The sequence below is a fragment of the Pristis pectinata genome, chromosome 38 (assembly GCF_009764475.1).
Source record: "Pristis pectinata isolate sPriPec2 chromosome 38, sPriPec2.1.pri, whole genome shotgun sequence".
Classification (NCBI taxonomy): Eukaryota; Metazoa; Chordata; class Chondrichthyes; order Rhinopristiformes; family Pristidae; genus Pristis; species Pristis pectinata.
Genome location: NC_067441.1, coordinates 1,057,473 through 1,079,622, shown reverse-complemented (window position 1 = coordinate 1,079,622; position 22,150 = coordinate 1,057,473). Strand labels below are relative to the sequence as shown.

The 22,150-nt window shown below is 55.3% G+C and overlaps 1 protein-coding gene across 2 annotated transcripts; it reads left to right on the top strand.

Moving 5' to 3' along the window:
• The first annotated feature begins 3,398 nt into the window (after window positions 1-3,398).
• Window positions 3,399-17,151, top strand: LOC127587069 (uncharacterized). Of its 2 annotated transcripts, none has more exons than XM_052045245.1 (6): window positions 3,399-3,871; window positions 6,469-6,497; window positions 8,743-8,904; window positions 10,202-10,268; window positions 10,936-11,043; window positions 14,136-17,151. In XM_052045245.1, the coding sequence occupies exons 1-6, from the start codon at window positions 3,446-3,448 to the stop codon at window positions 15,084-15,086; spliced, it is 1,743 nt and encodes a 580-aa protein (XP_051901205.1). In that variant the 5' UTR covers window positions 3,399-3,445; the 3' UTR covers window positions 15,087-17,151. The 2 variants fall into 2 exon arrangements, with proteins under 2 accessions (XP_051901205.1, XP_051901204.1); XM_052045244.1 differs by having other exon boundaries at window positions 3,403-4,072.
• Window positions 17,152-22,150: the final 4,999 nt, after the last annotated feature.

Below are 22,150 nucleotides of genomic sequence, written 5' to 3'. Positions count from 1 at the left end.
ACTCTGGACTGTACGTACCCGGTCCGGGTCTATGTGACTCCGGACCATCCGTACCCGGTCCGGGTCTATATGTGACTCCAGACCGTCCGTACCCGGTCGAGGTCTATATGTGACTCCGGACCGTCCGTACTCGGTCTGGGTCTATGTGTGACTCCAGACCCACCAATATAGTTGAGCTTTAAATGGCCCAGCACACTATTCAAAGGTAACAAGGAATGGTCTACCTAGGTTGGGCCTTGCCAGCGATTCCCATAAACGGGTGAAGTAGGAGCTAAAAGTCAGTTAACGAGCTGGAGAGTTTGAAGTCACGGTCTTGGGTGTTAATGGTAGACCACTCATCTGGCACATGGAGGCACATAGAGGTCAGGTCGGCTATAAAATACCCTCTGAACTGTCCAACAAACCACTCAGATATGAGCCAAACACAGGCAAATGTTTAGCTTAGATGGGCATCTTGGCCAGCATGGACGAGTTGGGTTTAAGGGTCTGTATTTGTGCTGTATTAGTCAGTGGACAATAAATGCTGCCTTTGTCTCCCCGGAAAAAAATGAAGAAATCAAGTACAAGAGACTGCAAATGCTGGGCGTAGCCTCAGTGTGTTTGCAGTAAGCGTCGGTGGATAGTCTGTCTCCTGAGATGGAGGCAGAGAGATCAAGAAAGAGGGGTGTTGGAGATGGACCAAGTGAATGGGCAGGGTGGAAGTTGGTAGCAAGGTTGGTGAAGTTGACGAGCTCCACAGGAGTGCAGGGAAGAGGCACCGATGCAGTCGTTGACGTAGCAGGGAAAGAGTTGGCAAGTGATGCGGCAGGAGGTGTGGAACATGGCAGGTGTAGCTGGGGGCCACGCGAGTGGTGTAGGCTAGGTAGCTGTGGGACTCGGTGGGTTTGTAGTAAATGTCGGTAGATGCTAAGGAGAGGTTGGTCAAACTTGGGTTGTTCTCCCTGGAGCGTCAGCTGCTGAGAGGAGACCTGGTAGAAGTTTATAAAATGATGAGAGGCACAAATAGGGTAGAATCTTTTCCTCAGGGAGATATGAAAACATCAGAAGGCATGCTCCTAAGGTTAGAGGGGGGAAGTTTAAAGGCGACACGAGAGAGACCACAGAGGCTGGAAATCTGGAGCAACACACAAAATGCCAGAGAAAATCAGCGCGTCAGAAAGCACCTGTGGAGGGAAATGGACAGTCAACGTTTCGGGTTGAGCCCCTTCATCAGGACTGAGCTTAAAGGTGACGTGAGGGGCGAGATGTTTTACGCAGAGTGCGGTAGCTGCCTGGAGTGGGTCACCAGGGATCGTAGTTGAAGCAGGCAGTTTGGTGGAGTTTAAGGGGCTTTTTGGATAGACAGGTCACTATGAAGGGAATGGAGGGACAGAATCAGGTTTATTATCACTAACATACGGTGTGAAACTTGTTTTGCAGCAGTACAGTGCAAGACATAAAAATCCAGAAATTACAAAAAAAAGTACAAAACAAAAAGGAATAACGAGGTAGTGTTCATGGGTTCATGGACCATTCAGAAATCTGATGGCGGAGGGGAAGAAGCTGTTTCTGAATTGTTGAGTGTGGGTCTTCAGGCTCCTGTACCTCCTCCCTGATGGTAGTAATGAGAAGAGAGCATGTCCTAGATGATGAGGGTCCTTAGTGATGGATGCTGCCTTCTTGAGTCACCACTGTTGAAGACGTCCTCGATGGTGGGCAGGGCTGTGCCTGTGACGGAGCTAGCTAAGTCTACAACGCTCTGCACCCTCTTGCAATCCTGTGCACTGAAGCCACCATACTAGGTGGTGATGCAACCAACCAGGATGCTCTCCACTGTACATCTAGAGAAATTTGTAAGTGTCTTTGGTGACATACCGAATCTCCTCAAACTCCTAATGAAGTAGAGCTGCTGGTGTGCCTTCTTCCTGATTGCATCCATGTGAGATGTTGACGCCCAGGAACTTGAAGCTGCTCACCCTTTCCACCGCTGACCCCTCAATGAGGACTGGTGTGTGTTCTCCCGACTTCCTGTCCCTGAAGTCCACAATCAGTTCCTTGGTCCTGCTGACGCTGAGTGCAAGGTTGTTGTCGCAATACCACTCAACCAGCAGACCTACCTCACCCTGGATGATACACAGGAGGGGGACATTTAGCCTGGTATGGTGCCTCCAATGCACAGGATCGCAAGAGGCAACAAAGGGTCGTAGACTCAGCCAGCTCCATCACAGACATAACCCTCCTCACCATCGAGGACATCTTCAAGAGGCAGCACCCATTGCTAAGGACCCTCACCCTCCCCTTGGTATGAATGGGCACCATATTGTGGGCCGAATGGCCTGTCCCGTGCTGTATTGTTCTGTGTTCTGTTGCTCAGGGACTGGGGTCTGGTTTGGAGTGCAGCTGTTGACTTCACGCTCGGGTGAAGGGACATTGCAGAGTGATGGGTATTGGCAGTGGATTGCACGGCTCACTGCTCTCCCCATTAATTATCTGCTAGCCCGCGGTGAGGGAGAGGGGAGGGAGATGGGAGAGAGATGGGGAGGGGAGGGGAGATGAGGAGATGGGGAGGGGAGGGAGATGGGGAGGGGAGGAGAGGGGAGGGAGATGGGGAGGGGAGGAGAGGGGAGGGAGATGGAGAGGGGAGGGGAGAGGAGGGGGAGATGGAGAGGGGAGGGGAGAGGAGAGGGGAGGAGGGGTGGGAGATGGAGATAGGGAGGAGATGGGGGAGAGGAGGGGAGGAGGAGATGGGGAGGAGATGGGGAGGAGGGGAGGGGGAGGAGATGGGGAGGAGGGGAGGGGGAGGGGAGAGGAGGGGTGAGATGGAGAGGGGAGGGAGATGGAGAGGGGAGAGGAGGGGGGAGGAGGAGGAGGGGAGAGGGGAGATGGGGAGGGGAGGGGAGAGGAGGAGGGAGGAGGGAGGAGGAGGGGAGGGGGGAGATGGGGAGGGGAGAGGAGGAGGGAGGAGGAGGGGAGGGGGGAGATGGGGAGGGGAGAGGAGGAGGGAGGAGGAGGGGAGGGGGGAGATGGGGAGGGGAGAGGAGGAGGGAGGAGGAGGGGAGGGGGGAGATGGGGAGGGGAGAGGAGGAGGGAGGAGGAGGGGAGGGGGGAGAGGAGGAGGGAGGAGGAGGGGAGGGGGGAGATGGGGAGGGGAGAGGAGGAGGGAGGAGGAGGGGAGGGGGGAGAGGAGGAGGGAGGAGGAGGGGAGGGGGGAGATGGGGAGGGGAGAGGAGGAGGAGGGGAGGGAGGAGGAGGAGGAGGAGGAGGGGAGGGGGAGGAGGAGGAGGAGGGGAGGGGGGAGATGGGGAGGGGAGGGGAGAGGAGGAGGGAGGAGGGAGGAGGGAGGAGGGGGGAGGAGGGAGGAGGAGGGGAGGGGGCACGGTCTGGGCGAGAGGCTTTATAAAAGGGTCGGGGGGCAGGAAGGGGCCCATTCCTCGGGGACGCCGCCGGGCCGGGAGGGAGGGCGGGGATGGAGCTTCGGCCTAGGCCCGGGTCCGGGCCGGGCTCGGCCGGCGGGAGGGCGAACAGCCAGCCCCGGGGCGGCGGGGACGAGGAGCCGGGCGACTCCTCTCTCTCCTCCTCCTCCTCCTCCGCCGCCTCCTCGTCGTCGGAGGGCGGCGGCCGGCGGCTGGGCGGCGGCGGCAGGAGACACTCCCGCTCCTGGGCCGACGTGCGGAGCCTGGGCGGCGGGGAGGCCGAGGCCAGGCCCAGACCCGGGTCCGGCGGGGCGGAGAGGCCCAGGCCCGGGCCCGGGGCCGAGCGGCTGAGGAAGGCCCGCTCCATGGAGGGGATGGCGGTGAAGCTGGCCCGGGGTCCGGCCGCAGAGGCCGGCGGAGGCCCCGGCGGGCAGGCGGCCCGCTTGGCCGAGGCCGAGGAGCGGCTGGTGCGGCAGAAGGTGAAGTTCTCCCGCTTCCTGGACGAGATCAGCGGGCAGGTGCTGAGCCCGGCCGCGCTCAGCTCCCTCGGCCGCAGGCCGGGCCCGGAGCCCCAGGCGGGCGGGAGGCCTCGGGCCGCTCGGCGGGACGACGACGAGGAGCCGGGGCCGGGGCCCGACGGCGGCTCGCTGGCGGCGGAGGCGGCCCCCGAGCCCGGCAAGGTGAGGAGGAGGGAGGGGGGGGGGGCCGGCTGGGGCCTTCCCCGGGCCCAGAGCCCCGGCCTGGCCTATAATCCCTTGACAGGAGACCCCTCGGCCCGTCCAGTCCGGGCCGCCCCATCCCCTCGGGGCCACACGGCCGGGGGACAGGCTCTTCGGCCCACCTGGTCCATGCTGGCCCACCTGGGCCGGTGCCATTTGGACCAGGGCCTTCCCTTAGCCACGAACCCTTCGCACGACTAGATTTCGGCACAGGCTAGAAGGGCCGAATGGCCTGTTTCCCGTGCTGCCGCGTTCTATGGTCCTAGATGGTGGTCGTACCCGCTCCTCAACCACTGCCTCCGGCGGCTGGTTCCATATCCCCACCGCCCTCGGTGTGGGGAACAGTTGCCCCTCGGGTCCCCTTTGGGTCTCTCCCCTCTCACCTTAAACCTGCTCCCCTACCCTGGGTGAAAGACTCTGACCGTCCACCGTATCTACGCTCCTCGTGGTCTTACGTCCCTCTGTAAGGTCACTCATCAGCCGCCTTCGCTCCAAGGGAAGCAGTCCCAGCCTCGCCAGATAACTCGAGCCCTCCCGTGCCGGTAACTCGCCAGATTACTTCCCTGTGACCTACTCTCTCTCTCGTAGACCCATCCACTCTCCCCTGATTCTCCTGTCACCCGGCTACACTGATTCACAGCGGCCCATTAACTCACCGACCCCCGCACGTCGTCGGGATGTGGGAGGGAACCGGAGCACCCGGGGGGAACACACGTGGTCACAGAGAACATACAAGCTCCACACACATACACACACATACACAGTGCCAGAGGTTGGGATCGAACCCGAGACTCTGGGGCTGCACTAACTGCAGCACCTCAGTGCTTTAGACATCAAACCACCCCGTCCCCCTCTCCCTCAGTCGGATGTATAGGATGCTGGAGAGGTCTCACCCATCTCCCTCGACAATTATCCCTCATCCATGATCTGGGTAATTAGCACGTTCCTACTGGTGGGAGCACTAATTGTTCTTCTTGTAGCAGTAAAACTATAGCTTGCATTTCATCCAAAGTGACTTAGAGTCATGGAGTAACACAGCAGGGAATAGGCCCTTTGGCCTAACTCATCCATGCCACTCAAGGTTCCCATCTAAGCCAGTCCCATATGGCCCATATCCCTCTAAACCTTTCCTATCCATGGACCTGTCCGAGTGTTTTTTAAATATTGTTACTGTACCTGCCTCACCCACTTCATCTGGCAGCTTGTTCCACATACGGACCACCCTCTGTGTGGAAGAAGTTGCTCCTCAGGTTCTGATTAAATCTCTCCCCTCTCACCTCAGATCTGTGCCCTTGAGTTCTTGATTCCCCAACCCTGGGAGAAAGACTGTGTGCATTCACCCTATCGATGCCCTTCATGACTTCATACACCTCTGAGGTCACACCTCTGAGGTCACCCCTCAAGTCTCCTGGGCTCCAATGAATAAAGACCCAGCCTGCCCAACCTCTCCCTATAACTCAGTCCCTCGAGTCCCGGCAATATCCTCGTAAATCTCTTCTGCACTCGTTCCATCTTAATGACATCGAGTGATCAATATTCCAAATGCGGCCTCACCAATGTCTTGTACAACTGCAATATAACGTCCCAACTCCTGTACTCATTGCCCTGACCGATGAAGGCCAGTGTGCCCAATGCCTTCTTCACCACCCTGTCTACCTGTGACACCACTTTCAGGGAATGATGGACTTATACTCCCAGGTCCCTCTGTTCTACAACACTCTGCAGGGCCCTGCTGGCTTTTCTATGATAATATAACACCTTTAAAGTTGTGTAACGAAAAAATCTGACTGTATTCCATACACCAGCTCGCAGAGGGAGGTGTCAAGACTTAAAGGGTGGGTCAAAGTGGAAGCGTTCAAGGAGCGCTTTGCAGACAGGTTCAGGGAGGGACCTCCTGAGCTCGGAGGCAGGCACGTCCACCGATGGCAGAGGACACAAATCGGAAGGGCAGAGTGAAGAAGAGATCGAGAAGGATAATTGTAATAAAACACTCAGCGGGTTGGGCAGCGTCTGTGGAGAGAGACGTCTCAGGTTGGAACTGGGAAAAGAGTAGTTCGAAGTTGTGGGGAAGGGACGGAGAGGGCAAAGGGAATATCTGTGATAGGGCGAGACCAGGATTGCTGTGGGGTCAGATGGGTTCTTGTGGATGTTTAGGGGGGGATTATGTTCCTTGCTCCATTTTACGAGTTTGCTAATGGCAGAGGATGTACTCAGCTAGAACAAAAGGGTTTCAGAGAGTGGGTTTAGGAGGTGACTACACCCAGGATCACAGAAAGAGGGTTAACTGGATGTGGGTAATGTTAAAAGATCAGCAACAGGGTTACAGGCCAATAACCAGTTTCTTTGTCTTTCTTCAGGAACTGTTGACAGATGCCCATCAACCAAAGTAAGTCCTTAAACATCCTCCCAGTCTCAATTGGCTTGTAGATAGACAGAAAGTCACGTCCGAATGATTCCAGTCCCCTTCCTCTAAAAATCAGGGTACTGTTCGGTCCCTCTGCTCTGTGCTGGTCCTCCTGCCCCACCCCAAGTCTCCTGCTACCCCTCTCCTTCTCTCCCACTTCCCTCGTGTGTTTATCCAGCTCCCGTTTAAACCCCTGTCTGCTGTTCTCTCAACCCGCCCGGATTCCCTCCATTCTCCGGGGAAAGTTTCTCCAGAATTCCCAGCAACACATGAGATGCTGGAGGAACTCAGCGGTTCAGGCAGCATCTGTGGAGGGAAATGGCCAGTTGACATTTCAGGTCCTGATGAAGGGTCTCGACCTGAACATTGACTGTCCATTCCCCCCCCCCCCACAGACACTGCCTGACCCGCTGAGTTCCTCCAGCACCTTGTGTGTCGCTCCAGATTCCAGCATCTGCGGTCTCTTGTGTCTCCAGAATTTCCAATGGGATTCATCAGTGACGACTGCCTCAGTCTCTCCCTGCCAGTGGAGAAAGCAAAGGCCGCACATACAGGGAACCTGAAATAAACGAGGGAATGCAGGAAATTCTTGGAAGGAAATGTTTTGGGGCGATGAACTTCAGAATGCACTGAGGAGAGACTCGGGCCAATTGTTCCCACTGTCTGCCCCTATTGAACTCCTCTTTACGTTACAGGCCTCTATAACTTGTCACTTCATTCCAGAATAAAGCCTCCAGTTTATCCTGTTTTCTTGTTTTGGGTGTCTGCACTGTAAGCCAGTCTCCTCTTTGCATGTCTGTGGGCTTACCAGCCTTGAGGCTCGTTTACCCTCCTCTGTGGACTTGACCTCCCAAAGCCCCCCGTCTCCTTGCAACAGTTGCACCCCGGCGAACTGTTCCCACTGATTTCCTGAAACTGCATCGTCAAATCGGTGTATAGACGAGACTTTCTTGGGTGTTTTATTGAGGTTTTCAATTGATTAAAAACACAATTGTGTTTTCTGTGTCTTTTTGTGAGATCTGAAATAGTTTTGCAGTCTCCAGGGGTAGAGAGGGAGAGGGAAAGGGGTGCCACTGCCACACAGTGAGTGTGTGCTCAAACGTCCCTGGTTTCTGCTGATTGTAGGGTCAGGGAGATCGGCACAAAGTTCCAGGAACAGGCACAAAGTTCCAGGAACAGGCCCTTCGGCCCACTGTATCTGTGCCGACCACGATGCTAAATTAAACTAAATCTCATCAGCCTGCACATGAACCATATCCCTCCATTCCCTGCCTGTCCATATGCCTGTCTAAATGTTGCTATTGTATTTGCCCCCACCCCCACCCCTCGCAGCCTGTTCCAGGCACCCGCCGCTCTCTGTGTAAAACCTGCCCCGCACATCTTTAAACTTTCCCCTCTCACTTTAAACATATGCCCTCCAGTTTTTAACATTTCCACCCTGGGAAAGGGACTCTGACTGTCTACTCTATCCATGCCTAATTTTATAAACTCCTAACAGGTCTCCCCTCAGCCTCCAACACTCCAGAGAAAACAACCCAAGTTTGTCCAACCTCTCCTTGTAGGTAATACCCTCTAATCCAGACAACGTTCTGGTGAACCTCTTCTGCACCCTTTCCAAAGCCTCCACGTGCCTTCTGCAATGGGGTGACCAGAACTGCACACAATACTCCAAATATGGGCAGGCACGGTAGTGTAGCGGTTAGCGTAACACTATTACAGCGCCCATGACCCGGGTTCAATTCCGCCCGCTGCCTGTATGGAGTTTGTACGTTCTCCCCGTGTCTGCGTGGGTTTCCTCCGGGTGCTTCAGTTTCCTCCCACATTCCAAAGATGTACGGGTTAGGAAGTTGTGGGCGTGTTATGTTGGCGCCGGAAGCGTGGCGACACTTGTGAGCTGCCCCCAGAACACTCTACGCAAAAGATGCATTTCACTGTGTGTTTCGATGTACATGTGACTAATAAAGAAATCTAAACAATGTTTTATGCAGCTGCAACGTGACCTGACAACTTTTATACTCAATACCCTGACCAATGAAGGCAAGCATGCCGTATGCCTTCGTTATCACCCTATCTACTTGTGTTATCACCTTCAGGGAGCGATGGACGTGCACCCCGAGATCCCTCTGTACATCGATGCTCCCTCTTCCCGGACGATTTTCCTCCCCTCTTTCCCCGTTGGTTGGAGGCCCTTTGACTAACTCCTGCTTCTGCCTGCTGTTACTCCCAGGTTCCTGCGGGAAGAGGGCAAGGATCTGCAGCACCCCCTGGCCTGTGTCACCTGCCAGATGGAAGAGATGGACTCGGAATTTAAGTCCAGCCACGGATACCTGGAGGCTGAGCTGTACCGAGCCCGGGTGGAACTGAATGACCTCAGGGGGATGTTCTCCAGGTAAACGTGCAGGGGGACCTCTAGCAGACCAATTCCCTGGAAAATCCCACATCTTCTAGCTCCTGCACCTCTCCTGCTCCCCCATCCCTTAGAGTGTGCTTCCAGCCTCCTCTTAGATGTGGTGTTCACCTTGACCCCTGCCATATCTCAGATCCTCTGATACCAGGTTCACACAGCTTGGAAACAGGTCCTTCGGCCCAACTGGTCCATGCCGACCAGGAGGCTCATCTGCCCCGTTTGGTCCTTTCCTATCCATGTACCTGTCCAAATGTATTTTCAGTGTTGTTATTGTACCTGCCTCAACCACTTCCTCTGGCAGCTCGTTCCATATACCGACTGCCCTCTGGGTGAAGAAGTTGCCCCTCAGGTCCCCTTTAAATCTCCCCCATTTCACCTTAAACCTGTGCCTCTAGTTCTTGATTCCCCAACCCTGGGGAAAAAATCAACTTGAGTTTATTGTCACGTGCACAAGTACAAGTACGATGAAAAACTAGCTTGCAGCAGCATCACAGGCACGTAGGTACAGACCACACACAGAACGTAAATTATGCATAAATTATATGAGAGGAAAGAAGACTGTGCAAACACACAGACATCAGTGCAAAACAAACCCCACGAGTCCGCGGTGGTGCGAGAGGTGGCCCGCAGGTCCGCGGTGGTGCGAGAGGTGGCCCGCAGGTCCGCGGTGGTGCGAGAGGTGGCCCGCAGGTCCGCGGTGGTGCGAGAGGTGGTCCGCAGGTCCTCGGTGGTGGGAGAGGTGGTGCGAGAGGTGGCCCGCAGGTCCTCGGTGGTGCGAGAGGTGGTCCGCAGTGTTCCGTTGCTGAGGTGGGGTTACGGTTGTGCCGGTCGGTTCAAGAACTGGAATCCTTCAGAATCCTTTCTTGCCGCTCGCCTTCTCCTCTCGATGCCGGCCCTCCCTACCCCCAGTCCTGAGGCAGGGGTTCGACCTGAAATGTCCTTTCCCCCTCAGATGCTGCTCGACCTGCTGAGTTCCTCCAGCAGATTGTGTGTTGCTCTAGATCCCAGTGTCTGCCATCTCCTGTGTCTCTCGGTTCTAGAAGGTGATGGTTGGTGATTTCACCACTTGAATTTGAACTCTCCCTCTGTTGGAGTGGGACTCAAGCTCGGGTCTTGGGACAGTCGTCCAGAGCTCTGGTTAACAGGCTGAGAACTTAGCCACAATGTTACCACTGCCTTGTGAGGTGTTGGGCTCAGACTGGCGTTGGGTCAGGGAGACCTCACCACGTTACAGAGGGACAGATGAGATCTGACCCGAACCTTGTGCTCCCTCCCACAGGTTACAGCAGAACTACCTGCGCACACGTCAGGCCAACAGATTCATGGAACAGAAACTCGACAGGATTGTGAGTGTTTTGGGGGGTGCTGCTGGGGATCAGCCAGGGGTGGGGAAATGTGGCAGCCAATATTGGCACCCCCCCCCCCCCCCCATCAATCTCTGCCTTAAACACACCCAATGACTTGGCCTCCACTGCCCTCTGTGGCAACGAATCCCACAGATTCACCGCCCTCTGGCTGAAGAAATTCCTCCTCATCTCAGTCCCTTTATTCTGAGACTCTTGTCCTCAGATCCTAGACTCTCCCACTGATGGAGACCTCTCCATGTCCGCTCTATCCAAGCCTTTCAGTATCCGGTAGGTTTCAACGATAGTCGTGGTTCCTTCATGTCCCAGCTTCAAGAGCAAGTGGCTCCTGGTTTTATCATCTCAGCCGCAAACCAACCTCAGGAATCTCCCCATGGGGGCTTCAGTGAGGGTTTCTGTGTTGGAGTCTCCCTCTTCCCCCCTCTTCCCCCCCGCTCAAACAGCTGAAGCTTTGGTGACCACAGTGAGGGGATTGTTATTGAACAGGTACTGGTAGAAGGGTTCACAACGGCTTGTGTTACTGGAAGGGGCAGGCACGCTTGGGGTCTCAGCAGCCTCCCCCTGTTGCTCCGTTGGGGCTGGACTCTTGCTGGACTCTTGCAGCGCTGTTGGCCCGAGGCTGCTCACCGTCGATCTGTCACCCTTCCAGGTTGCAAACATGGAGGCAGAGAGGAACGGTCTCAACCAGAGGATCAGCGATCTCACCAGCAGGCTGGCCAGGGCTCAGAAGACCATCTGTGCACTGGAGAAGATGACGGTGAGTCCCCTGGATTGCCAAGGGGGTGGGCGTGGAATAATCGGGCAAGATAGTTGCCTTTTGACCCAGAGCTTTGGAGAAAGGGACACGTAACCTGGTATACCAGTCCAGAGGCAGAGAAGTTCCCAAACCAATCCCACTGCTCCGTTCTCTCCCCACAGCCCTGTATCCATCCCCAAACTAATCCCACTGCCCCGCACTCTCCCCACAGCCCTGAGTCCATCCCCAAACTAATCCCACTGCCCCGCTCTCTCCCCATTTCTGATTCAGTTCCAGTATAATCCATTGCACTGTGCTCCCACAAAACCTTGCTCACCCTTGCCTGCAACATGTTATCCATTTCACACCTCGGTATTGGAACAAACTCTGCGCAGAGACATCGTAGAGTTTTGGAGACGGGAGACTGCAGAGGCTGGAATCTGGAGCAATGCTCTGCTGGAGGAACCCAGCGGCTCGAGCAGCACCTGTGCAAGGAAAGGAATTGTTGACCCCAAAGCATTGACAATTCCTTTCCCCACCCCCCGCAGACGCTGCTTGACCCGCCGAGTTCCTCCAGCAGATTGTTTGTTACTTGACGTTGTAGAGCAAGCTGTGCTGTTCACCTCCTCTCACCCCAGCCCAAAGCTCACTCCGAGAGTCCTCCTCCGTCAGGTACATCAGTGAAGAGCTTATATTTTTTCATATTTTCGCACCACAGAGGAGGAGGCCATTCACCCATCGAGTCTATGCCTTCTCTCAGAACAATCCTGTTCCCCAGTTAGTTTTCCCTCTAACGCACACTCCCGTCAACTCTCCACATCCCAGTTCTCACACCAGGGGGACAATTCACAGCGGCCGATTAACCTGCCGACCCCGCACGTCGTTGGGATGTGGGAGGGAACCGGAGCCCCCGGGGGAAACCCACCTAGTCACAGGGAGAATGTGCAAACTCCACACAGACAGTGCCGGAGGTGGGAATCGAACCCGGGTCTCTGAGGCTGTGAGGCAGCAGCTGTACCCACTGCGCCACTCAGGACTGGCATCCCATCGGACTCCTTGAATAATGTTCTTCGTGGGCATCGCTGATCCGCTACCAGTGTTCCTGTTGTACACCGGCTCTCCTCAACACCCCCTCCTTCCTCTCTGCTTCCTGGGTTTATCCATCTCCCCACCCCACGGGTTTCCTTCCCACATTCCCCCTGCTTTCTGGGGAGGGAAGAGCTTCTCTTCAATACTGGATGGATGACGGGCCGAGACTCGCACCACAGAAACAGGCCCTTCGGCCCATCACGTCCACGCCGACTGTTTATGCTGATCCCATTTACCAGAACTTGATCTGTGGCCTTCACTGGTCCAGGTGCCTGTGAGAGCGGAGACGCCAGAGGCTGCGGATGCTGGAATCTGGAGCAGCGCACAGGATGGTGCAGAAACTCAGCGGCTCAGGCAGCATCTGCGGAGGGAGATGGTCAGTCAATATTAGATCCAGATCCAGGCCCGATGGAGGGTCTCGACCCGATACAACTGTCCATTTCCCTCCACAGACGCTGCCTGAGTTCCTCCAGCATCTTACCTGTTACTTGTGAGAGTCTCTGCCTCCACCACCCCCTCAGACAGTCCATTCCAGATTCCAACCTCCCTCTGGGTGAAGAAATTCCTCCTCAGATCTCCTCTCACCCTCATTAAAAACTGTCCTTAATCCTGTGCCCTAGGTACTTGGACTAGGGCGAAGAGTTTTCTGCTGACTACGCTCAGTGCCGCTGACAATTTACCAGTGCACCTTCTCGCTCTGTTCCTCATTTTATTCCTGGTGCATTTACGTGAAGAAGATTTACGAGGACGTTGCCAGGACTCGAGGGCCTGAGATATAGGGAGAGGTTGGGCAGGCTAGGACTTGATTCCTTGGAATGTAGGAGAATGATGGGTGATCTTATAGAGGTGTATAAAATCATGAGGGGCATCGATAGGGTGAATGCAGTTAATCTTTTTCCCAGGGGAGAGGAACCAGAAACTAGCGGGGCACACAAAGTGCTGGAGGAACTCAGTGGGTCAGGCAGCATCTGTGGAGGGAGATGGACTGTCGACTTTTTGGGTCGAGACCCTTCAAATTAAACCCAAAATGAACTCGACTGTCCGTTTCCCTCCACGGATGCTGCCTGACCCGCTGAGTTCCTCCAGCACTGTGTGTTGCTCCAGATTCCAGCACCTGCGGTCTCCTGTGTCTCCAAAAACTAGAGGGCACAGGTTTAGGGTGAGAGGGGAAAGATTTAAAAGGGACCTGAGGGGCAGCTTCTTCACACGGGGTGGTGCATGTATGGAACGAGTTGCCAGAGGAAGTGGTTGAGGCAGGTACAATAACAACACTGAAAATACATTTGGACAGGTACATGGATAGGAAAGGTTCAGACGGTAAGATATAGGAGCAGAATTAGGACATTCAGCCCATCAAGTCTGCTCCGCCATTCAATCACGGCTGATTTTTTTTTCCCAACCCCAGTCTCCCGCCTTCTCCCCGTAACCCTTGACCCCCTCACCAATCAAGAACCTGTCAATCTCTGCCTTAAACACCCAGTGACTTGGCCTCCACAGCTGTCTGTGGCAACGAATTCCACAGATTCACCACCCTCTGGCGGAAGAAATTCCTCCTCATCCCAGTTCTAAAGGGACATCCCTTCATTCTGAGGCTGTGCCCTCGGATCCTGGACTCTCCCACTGATGGAAACATCCTCTCCACGTCCGCTCTATCCAGGCCTTTCAGTATCCGGGAGGTTTCAGTGAGATCCCCCCTCGTCCTTCTGAACTCCACCGAGTACAGGCCCAGAGACGACAAACACTCCTCATATGTTAACCCTTTCATCCCCAGAATCATTCTTTCAAACCTCCTCTGGACCCTGTCCAGGGCCAGCACATCCTTTCTTAGATACAAGCCCCAAAATTGCTGACTTTATTCCAAATGCGGTCTGACCGACGCCTTAAGAGGGATATCAGCTGAAATTGGGCAAATGGGACCAACTTGGATGGGCATCCATGGAGCATTTGGGCCAAAGGGCCTGTTTCCGTGCAGTATGACTCTGTGACTCTCTGACCCTCCCCATCTGAACCCCTCTGTGCCGCAGGAGCAGGGCGTGGAGCCTGGTTACAACCACCCCGAGGCGAGTCTGCAGCCCCCAGCCTTCCCAGACCTCGGCATCTTCAGCCCACCAGCTCCCTTCGTGGACGAGGGGCTGGACTGCGTGTCGGCGAGCGGGTCAGAGGCTGCCGGCGGTTGCAGCGAGGCCACGGGCCCTGAGGACCTCCACCGACCCGGCCCGGAGCGCTGGGCCAACCACCGGGAGGCCGCCCGGCCTGTGACGGCCAAGGCCCCTCCGCCCAGCTGCAGGGTGGCAGCGGCGGCGCCCGATCTGTGGAGCCCCTGTGCCGAGGGCCTGGACTGGCTGGACGGCCTGCAAGCAGCCAGAGGGAAGGGGCCAAGTTCGCCCGGTGGCCTCCACCTGCCTCCGGACGACCCGTTCGGGCCCCTGCTCCCCGAGGCAGACTGGCCGGCTGCTGGCTGGAGGGAGGCCGCTTCTGACGGGCGGCAGGGGAGCCCGAGGCCGGGCGGCTCGACCTGCGACCTGTGGGATAGGCCCGAAGCCAGTTGCCAGGGCAATGCCCGGGCGGAGGGGGCGAGCGGACGAGGACCGGGCCACCCGTCGCTGCCGTGCGGCCATGCCCGGGCCTCCCAGCGCCGAGGCCTAGCAGGGCAGGCCCCGCAGAACGAGCCGGCCTTCCCGCAGCCACCGGGCGCCGAGCGTGGCCTCTCGGCCCAGGCCGGCCCAGGAGACAGTGAGCAACGGGCCAGGCAGTGGGTGAGTGAGCTGGAGTACCGGCTCCTGGGGGGGGAGGAGGAGGAGGAGGGCGAGTGGAGGCCGCAACGGGAGGCCCGCAGGCAGACCGGAGGGACCAGGAGCGGGCCAGCGGCCTACAGCCAGGCTGAGTGCCAGGGCATGGTGTGGGCTCGGTGCCGGGAGCCAGATGTAAGGGAGCCGCAGGCCTCCTGGCCCAAGTTCAGGGGAGGCCGGGACTAGGGCCGGTCCCCGTCCTACTCGGTCACTGACAGGTCGGGTAGCGGCTGTGGAGGGAGGAGCGCACTCGATGCTAGGCCCCGCCGGCGGGACCTTCACCATCCCCCCCAGCCCAGTAAGAGGGCCTCTAACCCGGGGAGGAAAGCGACTGTGAGCTGCTAATGTGAGGGCACTGGGTAGTGCCGCTGCCTTCCAGCTGCAGAGACCCAGGTTTGATCCCGACCTCCGGCGCTGTCTGTCTGTGTGGATTTTGCACGTTTTCCCTGTGACCGTGTGGGCTCCCCACCGCCCCCCCCCCCCCCCACTCCCGGGGGCTCCAGTTCTCTCCAACATCCCAACAACGCGCGGGATCGGTGAGTTAATTGGCCCCGGGTGTGTGGGTGAGGGGTAGAATCTGGGGTGGGGGGGGCGGTATGTGGGGGGAGTAAAGTGGGATTAATGTAGATGGGTGGTTGGTGATCAGCACGGACTGGGTGGGCCGAAGGGCCTGTTTCCCTGCTGTACCTCTCTGACAGTTCAAAGGGAACCAGGTGATCTTCCTCCGTGTCACTGGGAGACTAATTGTGTGTTGGGTGTGTGTCGATCTGTGTGTCGGGTGTGTGGGAGAGTTTGTGTAAGTGAGTGTATGAGAGGCACAGATAGAGTAGACAGGATCTTTTTCCCAGGGTAGAAATGTCAAATACCAGAGGGCACAGGTTTAAGGTGAGGGGGGAAAGTTTAAAGGAGATGTGTGGGGCAGGTTTTTACACAGAGAGCGGTGGGTGCCTGGAACGGGCTGCCAGTGGTGGGGGTGGAGGCAGATACGATAGAGGGGTTCAAGAGGCTGTTAGACAGACAGGTGAATGTGCAGGGAATGGAGGGAGACGGACTGTGTGCAGGCAGAAGGGATTTAGTTTAATTTGGCATCGTGTTCGGCACAGACATGGTGGGCTGAAGGGCCTGTTCCTGTGCGGTACTGCTTCGTGTTCCGTGTTCTGAAGCGAGCAGGGAATATCCAAGCACTCCGGACCCCAGATCCAACAACAGACACCCCCCACCGCCCCTTCATTCCTGCTCCTGGTGTTCTGGACCCTTCAACTCTGGACACACATCCACCCCACAGTCCACAGTCCTCACCCCCCGAGTCCCATCCCCCCAGTCCCCAGTCCCTCACCCCCATCCCCCCCCCTCCCCACCCTCGCAGCCCACAGTCGAGTGAGCCCGATGCCGGACCATTAGGATCTTTGAACAAGTGGATGCCGGATTACCAGAGTTTTGCTGTATTCCCTCGTAACCCACCGACCCCGCACGTGGTTGGGTTGTGGGAGGGAACCGGAGCCCCCGGGGGAAACCCACGCGGTCACAGGGAGAAGGTGCAAACTCCACACAGACAGACAGCGGCGGAGGTCGGGATCGAACCTGGGTCTCTGGGGCTGTGAGGCAGTGGCACTGCCCGCTGCACCACGCGGAGGCTGTTTCTGTTAAGGGATTGCGTGAGGATCGGGGTGGGCGGGGGCACAGAGTTGAAAATAATCGGCCGATGACATGAGTGGTGGAAGGAAAATGAATGTGTGCAGTGAGCAGCGATGAGGTTCAGGCCTCGGGATTCAGAGTCAACAGGATTCCAGAGAAGACTTGGGCTGGAACCGGGGTGGGGGGGTGGGGGGACAACCATTGGTAAGACCATGGGGAGCGAGTGGGGGAATGGGTGATTCAATGGATCCTGGCAGAGCAAGCTGAATCACCTTCTGGTCCAGGATATTCCCAGAGACTTGCAGGTGACTGGATTCAGCGGGGAGTCGTTCCCGAAGCGTCTCCCTGGGAGGGAATTGCTGCAAGGATGCAGTTACTTAATGAAACCTTTCCAGCAGTTGGCTGTGTGTGAGGGATTGGTATCTCCACCCCCACCAGCCCATTCCACACTACGGTTCAAGGGTTTAAGCACAGCCTCACTGAAGCTTCCCCTTAGATCCCAGCCAAGTGCTGCCACTGTTATCGGCCCATTATTGTCGGTGGGTGCTGTGCCGTGTTTGCTCTACTTCTGTCAAATCACCTTTCTTGTAAATAAATGCAACTTGATTCACTGTCAGCCTGATGCTGTGTGAGTGTGCTGTCCAAGAGCTTCCCAGGGTGGTTGTGAGTGGTCAGTGCTCGAGGGCGCCTTGCACTGTTGGTAACGAGTCAGAAAACAGGACTTGCATTTACGTTCGCAACGGGAGGCTGCGCCTTGGAATTTAAAAACAAAATTGCAGGAAACAGTCAGCAGGTCAGGCAGCGTCTGCGGAGAGAGAAAAACGGTTAATGTTCATCGGAACTGGGAAAGAGCAATCAAAAGACTGCAGATGCTGGAATCTGGAGGAAAAAAAACAGACCGCTGGAGGAACTCAATGGGTCGAGCAGCATCTGAAGAGGCAGAGGGATGGTCGACGTTTCAGGTCGAGACCCTGCGTCAGAACCAGAAGAGAAAACTAGTCATGTTTCAGTAGCGGAGAATGTGGGGGGTGTAGGTAATATCTCTGATAGAGCGAGGTCAGATAGGTTAATGGGGGCAGTTACCGGCACAGTAAGTTTCTTTGGGGGAACTCGGTGGGTCAGGCAGCATCTATGGAGGGAGACCTGAATTGTCAACTGTCCATTTCCCTCCACAGACGCTGCCTGACCTGCTGAGTTCCTCCAGCACCTTGTGTGTTGCTCCAGATTCGAGCATCTGTAGTCTCTCGTGTCTCCATTAAGTTTCTGTGTTACTGCGTATCTAATAGCGAAGCTGTGGGTCACTCCCAGCCAACCTGACTATATTGCCCCGTGTGATGTTTTCCAAAGTATACAGACCACGCAAGAATTAGTTGGGGGTGGACGGTGAGTGGCTGAGACATTGCGATTGAAGACAGCACGAGGGGAAGATGGGAGGCAAGATATTTCTACGCCTAGAATGGTGGTGATCTTGGAACTCAGTGCCCGCACTGGGGAGAGGGCAGAGTCAACTGAGGGCTTCTGAAAGGGAATTGGATAGGCAGTGGAAAGGGGATAATTTGTAGGGTTGTGGGAAGCGGTAGGGGGAGGGGGAAACCAGGGCTCCCAGCAGCAGGACTACGCTAGGAGCCGGCATGGTCTCGCTGGGCTGAATGGTCTCCCTCAGCCAAAACATTTCCACGATTGTGTGAGGTCAGGACTCAAGGGCCTGAGTTATTGGGAGAGGTTGGGCAGGCTAGGACTTTATTCCTTGGAGCGTAGGAGACCTTATAGAGGTGTATAAAATCACCAGGGGCGTAGAGAAGGTGAATGCGCACAGTCTTTCTCCCAGGGTTGGGGAATCAAGAACTAGAGGGCACAGGTTTAAGGTGAGGGGGAGAGATTTAAAAGGGACCTGAGGGGCAACTTCATCCAGAGGGTGGTCCGTATGTGGAACGAGCTGCCAGAGGAAGTCGGTGAGGCGGGTACATTAACAACATTTAAAAGATACTCGGACAGGTCCACGGACGGGAAAGGTTCAGAGGGATATGGGCCAAATGTGGGCAAATGGGACTGGCTTAGATGGGCATCTTGGTCAGCATGGACCAGTTGGGCCGAAGGGCCTATTTCCGGCTGTGTGACTCTATAAATCTAATCCCACCCACTTTCAAACCAGTCTCTCTCCAACACCATCGTGAGATTGGGAGCGTCACAACGCACCTGACGGTGAAGGGCACTCATTGTCATGCAAGAAACGTGGCAACCGTTCTGTGCACAGCAAGAGCCCATGAATGTGATAACAGCAGATCATTTTCAGTCAGTCATGACTGAGGGTTAGACGTTGACCATTAGACATCTGGGAGCACTCCCACTTCTCCATTAACGCGCCACACACGGGACTCGGATGGGGCCGGTCTGGCAGATTTTCCAGACTGGGAAAAAAATGCTTAAAAGAAACGCAGGCTCTGGAAATCTGGAATAAAGATGTGAAATGCAGGAAACACTCAGGGTCAGGCAGCGTCTGTGGAGAGAGAAACAGTGAATGTTTCAGGTCTGTGAGCCTTCCTCGGGGACTGGGAATGTGAAAAACAAGTTGGTCCAGGGAGCTGGGGTGGGGGGGGCGGTGGTGGTGTGGAGATGGGAGGAAGATGGGGGAGTGCGTTGGTCTAGGTAGATGGGGAGGGGGAGGGGGAGGGCAATGAATAGAACAGAGGGAATGTCTGATAGGGTGAATAATGTGGTTGGTGAAGGTCAGTAAATCTCCTTTTCCAGACTATTTAATGTTATTCTTGCTGACGTTCCAATAAAAATGTAATTGCCTGTTTTTAAGATGTTACACAGTAAGTGGCTGTTGTATTTATGTGGGGAGAAATGATCCCTATTGACCTTGGACTGGTTTCCACAGCAACCACTTGCCCAATTTCCTTCTGAGCGCTGTGATTGGCTGGCACAAACTCTTTCCGGCCGTTGGTCCACGATGGCAGCCGCTCCCTGGTCTGTAGGTGAAGGTCTCTGAGGAAGAGATGTCAGTGGTGGTTGGGGAGAGGGTTGGGGGTGGTTAGAGGGTGCAGAGGAGATTTACCAGGATGCTGCCTGGATTAGAGAGTATTGAATATGAGGGGAGGCTTAAGGTGCAAGGGCTTTATTCACTGGAAAGGAGGAGGATGAGAGGAGACATGATAGAGGTATATAAAATACTGAGAGGAATAGATAGACAGTCAGCGCCTCCTTCCCAGGGCACCAATGCTCAAGACGAGAGGTCATGGCTTTAAGGTTATGGGTGGGAGGTTCAGGGGAGATGTCGGGGAGGTTTTTCACCCAGAGAGTGGTTGGTGCATGGAATGCACTGCCTGGGGTGGTGGAGGAGGCAGATACATTGGACAGGTTCAAGAGCTTGTTGGATGGGCATATGGAGGAGTGTGGGATGGGGGGATATGCAGGAGGAAGGGGTTAGGTAGTGTGAGGGTGGTCTGATGGACGGCACAACATGGTGGGCTGAAGGGCCTGTTTTGTGTTGTATGGTTCTATGGTTTTTCTACAGAGACAGTGGTTCATTGTTCTGTGGTGGGAAGTGTCTGAGAGCTGACGTTCGGCCCTGGAGAGGTGAGAGGTTGGGGCACCTCGCCGTCCCACTTGGTGGGGCTGACAGTGATGTTGGGATGCAGGCTCTCCGGGGGAGGAGGGGTTCCAGTGGGGCAACAGATGTAGAAAAATGAGACAGCAGAGTAGCAATGGTTGGGGAAGGAAGCTTCTGGGTGGATCAGGAAGTCTGGCGATGGGAGGGAATTGGTTTATTGTCACTTGTACCGAGGTCCAGTGAAAAACCTGTCTTGCACACTGTTCATACAGATCGGTTCATTACACTGTGCATTGAGGTAGTACAGGGGAAACAATAACAGAATGCAGAATAAAGTGTCACAGCTACAGAGAAAGTGCAGTGCAGGCAGACAATAAGGTGCAAGGTAATAATGAGGTCAAGAGTCCATCTTATCATACTGGGGAACCATTCAATAGTCTTATCACAGCGGGGTAGAAGCTGTCCTTGAGCCTGGTGGGACGTGCTTTCAGGCTTTTGTATCTTCTGCCCGATGGGAGGGGGGAGAAGAAAGAATGTCCGGGGTGGGTGGGGTCTTTGATTATGTTGGCTGCTTTAACAAGGCAGCGAGAAGTGTAGACATAGTCTGTGGAGGGGAGGCAGGTTTCCGTGATGTGCTGAACTGTGTCCACAACTCTCTGCAGTTTCTTGCGGTCCTGGGCGGAGCAGTTGCCGTGCCAAGCCGTGATACATCCAGATAGGATGCTTTCTCTGGTGCATCGGTAAAAGTTGGGGTCGAAGGGAACATACCAAATTTCTTTAGCCTCCTGAGGAAGTAGAGGCGCTGGTGAGCTTTCTTGGCCGTGGTGACTATGTGATTTGACCAGGACAGGCTGTTGGTGATGTTCACTCCCAGGAACTTGAAACTCTCGACCCTCTCGACCTCAGCACCATTGATGTAGACAGGTGCATGTACACCGCCCCCTTTCCTGAAGTCAATGACCAGCTCTTTTGTTTCACCGACGTAGAGGGAAAGGTTGTTGTCATGACACCATGTCACTAGGCTCTCCTTCCTGTACTCTGACTCATCGTTATTTGAGATACAGCCCACTACGGTGGTACCATCTGCAAACTTGTAAATGGAGCAAAAGCAGAATCTGGCCATGCAGTGTGCGTGTATAGGGAGGGGTTAGAAATGGGCATGGAGGGAGAAGGGCTTCCCAGCATGGAATTCTTTGGGAGGGAGATATGGGGAATCAAGTACTGACTGATCACTGGGGATCAGAGGAGGGTAGATCAGAAGGGATTGTGAAGGCAAAGTGTGGGAGGAGATGGGGGTCAATGATCCAGAGGAGCATTAGAGTTCAAGAGACAGTGGTTCTTCTCTAGCTGGCACACACAGGATGGGCAGAGTGGCCTCCTGGGCTGTTAATTCCCATAGAGACACAAGAGACTGCAGTTGCTGGAACCTGGAGCAACACACAGTGCTGGAGGGACTCAGTGGGTCAGGCAGCATCTGTGAGGGGAAATGGGCAGTCAACGTTTTGGGTTGAGACCCTTCATCTGGGCAAGGATAGAGGGGAGATTTATACTGGCCACCTCCTCTCTATCCCTCAGTCAGGATGAAGGGTCTCTACCCAAAATGTCAGCTGTCCCATTTCCGTGATTTCAGTGCAGCGCACACTCAGCAGGGCCCTGCAGACACTTCCTGATGCAGAGATCAACGCACAGGAGCCAGGCCTGGTTTAAAATCCAATACGTCAGCTCAGCAACGCAAACACAAGACCTTGTAAGAACAGGTTCAAGGACTCTCTTTCATAGGGAGGCTGCTCGAGTTCGAACCAAAGCCTCGCAGGGAAGATGCTGGAAATTGCCATGTTCCGATCTGATTAAATTCACTCTGCTTTTATTGGTGAATGTCCATTGCAATTTATTCTTCAACAATGTCTCATTCCAAGTGGGAATTAAATAAGTATGTTCAGGGTTATATTTATGGGGAAGGAATTGTTCCTGGTAACCTTGGAATGGTTTCCACAGCAACCACTTGCCCAATTACCTTCTGAGGGCTGTGATTGGCCCACACAGCCATTGGGCCATGATGGCA

What these genes read in the sequence shown, in the direction of transcription:
- LOC127587069 (XM_052045244.1), top strand. Translation starts at nt 3,446, where the DNA reads ATGGAGCTTCGGCCTAGGCCCGGGTCCGGGCCGGGCTCGGCCGGCGGG. An exon ending in ACAGATGCCCATCAACCAAA is followed by an intron (nt 6,498 to 8,742) that starts GTAAGTCCTTAA and finishes TGTTACTCCCAG; the next exon opens with GTTCCTGCGGGAAGAGGGCA. An exon ending in GTGCACTGGAGAAGATGACG is followed by an intron (nt 11,044 to 14,135) that starts GTGAGTCCCCTG and finishes TCTGTGCCGCAG; the next exon opens with GAGCAGGGCGTGGAGCCTGG.